This window comes from Musca vetustissima, unplaced genomic scaffold (genome assembly GCF_032173495.1).
Source record: "Musca vetustissima isolate MV318-11 ecotype Yass unplaced genomic scaffold, APGP_CSIRO_Mvet_v1 utg3796, whole genome shotgun sequence".
NCBI lineage: Eukaryota > Metazoa > Arthropoda > Insecta > Diptera > Muscidae > Musca > Musca vetustissima.
In genome coordinates this window covers 251,590-258,330 of record NW_026882937.1, presented here as the reverse complement: position 1 = coordinate 258,330, position 6,741 = coordinate 251,590, and the positions used below count along the sequence as shown (strand labels likewise).

Below are 6,741 nucleotides of genomic sequence, written 5' to 3'. Positions count from 1 at the left end.
GTCATGCGCTTTCATTCCTATAAGGTATGAAAATCGCACATCGTAAGTTCCATTTTGTTGCATTGTGTATCCCTAGGCAATGAACTCCATTTTGTCGCATAGTGTAAAGCAATAGAAATTTTATTTTTTTTTAAGTTATTTAAAATTCCTCAAAATTTCAAAAACATTTTTTTTAAATCCCCTTAGTTTGTAATTTTGAAAAAATAAAATTTATAAATAATTTAAAAATATATTCTTACATTTCTAATGTTTTTTGTTAATTATCAAGCAATTTAGAATAGAGATCACATTCTTGAGTACTTTTTGTTTCTGTTTTTAAATCCAATTGTAAAACTTAAATCTTACTTAAGCCAAACATATACATTCAATACAATTCATTCATTTGGTTTTTGTTTAAAAAAATTTTTGATCAAAAATATTTTTTTTTTTTTTTGAAGAATACAAGCCTATACTAAAATACCTAAGAACTATATACTAAGCCTATATATTTTTAAGGATAATTAAATTTCCAATCACGTTGTGCCAAATTTTAGGGAATATTTTTTTTTTTTTTTTAATTTTGAAAAAAATACTCCTGTCACAGTTAATATTGAGGGGATTTTCTTAAAACTAAATGGTGAATGCTGAAATGAGGTGAGAAGCTTGAGCTGATTTTTTTGTGTATCAAAAAATTGAACAGAATTCAAATATCATAATTTTCCATGTAGAATATTAATATAGAGAAGTAGGAATAGAAATGTTTACCATATTTCTATAAAAAATATTTTTTTCTGGAATTCATTTCTTTGAAATATATTAAAACCTTCAGTGGATTTCAAATTAATTAAAAAGACCTCGAAATTTCAAATCACCACACTTTTTTTACAATAGTTCTTTTCCCATATATATTATTTGCAAACGAAATTATGTGTACGTGCTTGTTCTGATTACTTTATATTACTAATTATATAATTAAAATTTTCAATATTTTGCTGCTTCTTTAGTAGTATTTTTTACAAAAAAATAAAGAAGCCATCAACTAATTATATTAATTACCAATTGTTTAGGTAAAGATGTACTCGGAAAAAATTCACAAACTAAAAAAAGTAAATGAAAAAAAAAATATTTTTTCGTTTTAAATTTAGGACTTAAATGTATACGGATTTTTTATATAAAAAATAAAGGGATATAAGTAATTATTATATAGGTGTTATATTAGAAAAAAGCATTTGCTTTTTTTGATAAATTATTTTTATGTTTATTGAAAAACACAGCATTAATTATTTATATTTAATTAAAAAATATTATTATTAAATTTTCAAAACTCTTTTTTTTGAAAATTGTGATGTTTTAGATTTTTTTAAATTCAAGAAAAAAATAATTATTATTTTTTGGTGTTTTTATGTGTTTAAAATGAAAGGAAAGAAATTAAAAAATAATAACAAAATTCAACAAAATAAAAAAAACTAATAATAATAGACATGTGTAAAATTGTTTATTAAGGGTGTATTTTATTATATTTGTTGTTATATGTATATACATTTACATATAGATATATAAAAAAGGTATATTTTAGATTTTATTGGGTTTGAAAAAAAAATACTTTTGCTAAAAGAATAAAACTAAAAAGAAAAATTATTGTATTAATTTATACCAAAAAAAATATAATAATAAAAAAATAACAAAACAAAAAAATTAAATCAAAAGAAAATTCTCAAAATCCTTTTTTACTTCTTCAGTTATAATTTTTAAAATTATATATATTCGTTTTTAATTACTTTTTTAACTAAAAAATATTTTTTTTAATATTCTTTAAGGGAAGGTTATATTAAGTTAGTTTCGTTTTTGTTCTCTTCTCCGTTTTTTGTTATTGTTAATAAAAAAATTTCACTAAATTATTTTGTTTTTGTTTTTTTTTCTTAGAATTTATGTAAATTTACATAAATAGGAATTCATCGGAAAATAATTGCATGCAAGCAGCGGCTCCCAAACCGCTGGGATTATTATTTTCATTCATGTTAAGATTGTTGTTGTTGGTAGCTGTGTTAGTACCAAACATGGCCGCCTTGGTGGCCTGGTGGTGGGTGTTGTTGTTGTTGTGGTTTCCGGTAGTACGCCAAATATCAGCACATTCATTATTGGTGGAGGATGTATTCGAGCTAATATCTGAAATATTATCAGTGGTAATGGCATGGTGCTGGCAATTCAAATTACTCCACAATTCGGGGAATAAATCATGATGGTTAAATGCCGAACCATTATTATTGTTGCCATTGGTATTCTGGGGTATTTCCCAGATATTATTCATTTTGGACAAATTCAATTCATTTGTATCGTATAACATGTGTTGCTGCTGCTGCTGTTGTTGTGCATTACCAATCGACCAGGAGGTGGGTGAAGTATTGGTGGTGGACAATTTTGAAGAACCTGTGTAATAAGTATCCCTGAGTTGGTTGCCACAACCTGAGCTACTGGTCGATGGTGAGGTCTGCTGCGACCACAGAGACTCCTTGCTGTTGCTGCGATAGTTCGGTGCCGAAGTCAAAAGGGTGGGGCTCAACGATGGCTGTGAACCCGATCCAGAGGAACAACCACTGGAGCTGGACTCTGAACCCCATAGAGAGGATATCATGGCCTCACTGCAATGATTGCCGCCGGCCATGGAATCCAAGGGGAACGTAGCAGTGTTTGATGCTGTCTGATATAGGTTTTGTTGATGTAATTGCTGCAACTGTTGTTGTTGTTGTTGCTGAGAGGACCAAATTTTACTATTCATATTCAGAGTGGTGGTTACATGATTATTGGCATTGTTACTAATTAATAAATTATTAATACTGTTATCATTATTTTGTTGTGGTTGTTGCATTAAACCTAACTGAGGGCCTACTAACTGATGTTGCTGTTGTTGTGCCATAATGGCAGCAGCAGCATTGTTGTGTGGTTTCATTGCATTAAATTCATTTAAATTAAAATTATTTGCCACTGTATTGGTGGTGGTGGCGGCGGCGTTGGCAGCGACAGCCTGTGTACTTAATTTACTAATATTACATTGTTCATTTAATTTTAATGCTAAACTGTTATTAACATTATTGACTGCCGCAGATACTCCGCCGTTGGTTGGCGCAGCCGATGACGTCACAGACGTTGCTCCCGCTGAATTATTAGCATTATTGTATGCCGACGACAACGAGGCAGAACGCATACCATGGCCTGCCGATGCTCTTACCTGTTGTCCTCCTCCTGGCTGCTGCTGCGATGATTTGTGATATTGTTGAGCATGTGGATGAGACCCAATTAATTCAGCATTGATTTCTTGTTGCAATGGTGCCGAATAATCAATATTGGGATTGTATAAGACCACCTTTTTGTTGTTATTGGCGGCGGTGGCCTTTTGTTGAGAGAGGCTCGTTGAAGTTACCCCAGCAGCCGTTGCTGATTGTCCGGCAGCTGTGTTTGTGGGCAACTCCAACGAGGCCTCATGTTATGCGATCGCTGATAGGCGCCCGTTCAGGCATTTGGTGTAACAGTAGGTCAATGGTTTAACGAAATGCGTATCCTGAGTGGCACAATAGGGGCATGTGACACAGTGCGAATAGTCACTGTAGAAATTGAGACGTTGTTGTGGATGTAACAACAATTTGAAGCAATTATTGCACTGAAAAAAGGAAATGAAAAAATATAATTTAAATTAGAATAAACTTTCTTAAACTATTACATTATTATAAATTAAAATTTTATTTTTAAATTATTATTTTTTTACTTACTATTTACTATTTTTATTTTACTATTTATTATTTTTATTTACTATTATTATAATTATTGTTATTATTTATAAAATAATAAAATATATAATTTCATGTATTTAAAATTAAACAATTTTTTCTAAAATTTTTATTCGAAATTTTCGGGGCTAGAATCATAGGAACCCTACATCATTTTCGGATATACACAAGAGATATCCAAAGTGGTGTAGGGTATCATCTAGTCGGTCCCGTTCAACGGTTCCTTTTTCCTTACCCTTCCGATTTTTTTCAGAGTTGTCTTCTACTAGCTCTAACATTTTAACTAATTGCCCGATTAACACAAATGAGGTATGCCAGGCATAAAAAGGGAACTTTAAAACGAGTTGAGACATTTCGACTAATCCAACGGTTATTAAAAATTAAAGGATGCTCTTTATATATAATTTCATAAAAAGCTCCATATTAACATACGAATTTGTCCTTTTGGGTATGAAATATACTCCCCAGAAATGTCCACTCCTCAAAATCTTGTGGCACCGTTGTTGTGTAGTTTTTGTTTCAAACTTTATATCCTTTAAAAAAGAGATCCATTATTTCTATATGAACTATATGTCTTTATTTAACATTCTTTGAAATATTCGATTTGGGCCAAATATGTACCTTTTGTTGTACAATCTGTTGTAATTTTAAAAGTAACTTCATAATGCCTCTCTCATATAAGTTTTGCTCTCTAGTTGTCAACTTTCACAATCCTCCCTAGATACCAATTTTTTATCATTAAATGCAATGCAATAAAAAAAAAAGATAATTGCTTGGTGCCAAGTTCGGATTGTATGGCGGATACAGTAAAACTTCCCACCAGCCAAACTCCCGAAGTTTCTGGCCAGTCACTGTGAATGTGTGTGGACTAGCGTTGTTCTGGTGGAAAACGACACCTCTCCAATTTTGGTCGTTTCTGGTCAATTGCTATCTCCAAACGGTCCAGTTGTTGACAGTGGAGATCAGAATTTAGCGTTTGGCCATATGGAAACAACACATAATAAATAATCCCCTTCCAGTCCCACCAAAAGCATAGCCGTTAGTATCTGAGGTGCTTCACCGCTCTTTGACCACGATCGTTTTTGCACAGGGTTATCGTATGTGATCCATTTCTCATCTTGAGTCACCATCCGCTTAAGAAATGGGTCTTGTTTCTCATTCCGTTTGGCCAAGGCTTCGCAGAGATGGGAATTCGATCCATCCTATTTTTTCTGTTAATTGGTGTGGCAACCAAACATCGAGCTTTTTTTAAATCCAGCATTGTGTAAATGGTTTAAAACTGTTTTATGGTCGATTTTTAGATCCTGGGCGATGTTACGACTGCTAACATTTCGGTCAATTTCGATAATATCTCCCATTTTATCGATATTTACCACGACCGGCTTAATGGATTTAATTTTCCCCAACCTATATAGACTCCCTGCCGTTCAGCTCGTCATATGGACTCCATGTCCCCATGTCTACATATAGACTTCCTGTCCCTCAGCTCGTCTATATAGACTCCCAGTCCCTCAGCTCGTATATATAGACTCCCTGTCCCTCAGCTCGTCTATATAGACCCCCTTCCACTCAGCTCGTCTATATAGACACCCATCCCCTCAGATCGTATATATAGACACCCTTCCCCTCAGCTAGTCTATATAGGCTTTTGATTCTTCAGCCAGTCTATATAGACTCCCTGCCCTTTAGCTCGTATACTGCGTGCCCTTCACTTCGCCAATATAGACTACCAGACCTTCATCACGTCGATATATATATGTCCTGCTTTTCAGCTTGACTATGTAGATTCCCTGTTCTTCAGCTCCTCTATACTGACTCACTGCCCTTCAGCTCTTCTATACAGACTTCCTGCTCTTCAGATCCTCTATACTGACCCCCGCCCATTCAGCTCGCCTATATAGATTACTAGTCCTTCCGACAGTCAATTTAGACTTCTCGTCCCTCAGCTCATCTATATAGACTCCCTGACCTATATTTTGGGGTCTCCAGTCAATTAATTTAAAATTTTGCAGATGAATGACAAATTTAATATACACCACATCTTGGGAGGATATACAAATAATAATTCCCAACGTATCGGTATTGCGTATACGTATTACATTTAGTAATATTACTCATACCAACAATATTAGTAATATGCAGTCGATATCGCTTATAACGAGGTTAAAGGACAGAAAAATTGCCTGTCAAATAAAGTTCGACATTTTTGCGGGACCTTTGTTATAAGCGATATGTCTTTCTATACGATTTTTTTCTGGAATTTATGTACATACATTTCTACATGTACTTACCTTGAGACGTTCAGCACAACATGGCATAGCAGCAAATATATCATAAGCATACATGGTACCCAAGACTAGATTGGAACCGTCCCATTTTTCACCACAGAATCTAACAAATATATTAAAAAATTTTTAAAAAATACATTTTAATATATTAAAAAAAAATAATTATTATCAATAAAATATATATTTAAAATTATATAATTTTGAAAAAAAAATAAATTAAAAATTAACTTAACTTCATATTTTTCAGGAAACTTTAAAAAAGGATATTTAAAAATTTAACTTACCTGCAGCTAATGTTACGATGAGTAGAAGTACCATCCAGACAGCGCATGCAAACGCAAGTCAAATAAACAGAGCGTCCTTCATATTTTACCTGGAAGAAGAAGAAGAAAAATTAAAGCATAACAATCAAAAAATCTTGTGCAAACAACAAACTAACAAAGAAAGGAAGTACTGAAACTGACATTTTACATCCCTTGTTGAGGGTGTAAAAAAACTAATGTGTAACAACCCTTCAAGAAAAAACGACAACAGCAAAGCAAACAAACGGAAGTGGAAGTCAAACTTTAGGCCTGGGCAAAACAATTTTTTGTTCGAAGTAAAGAAAAAACAAAAATAACAAACAAACTGCCGAAAGTCAAGTGCAACTGTGTAAAAAGTGATAAATGGCCATGTAGTGGTGTTATGGCCAA

The 6,741-nt window shown here is 32.8% G+C and overlaps 1 protein-coding gene across 1 annotated transcript in view; it reads right to left on the bottom strand.

Moving 5' to 3' along the window:
• Positions 1-1,915: 1,915 nt before the first annotated feature.
• The window catches only part of LOC133329658 (headcase protein), a gene marked incomplete at its 5' end in the record, with an annotated part of 183,825 nt that continues 178,999 nt past the window's right edge, over positions 1,916-6,741 (bottom strand). The window contains 4 exon segments of the mRNA XM_061538135.1: positions 1,916-2,728; positions 2,987-3,634; positions 6,053-6,152; positions 6,334-6,422. Of these exon segments, the coding sequence (XP_061394119.1) occupies positions 1,916-2,728; positions 2,987-3,634; positions 6,053-6,152; positions 6,334-6,422 (1,650 nt within the window).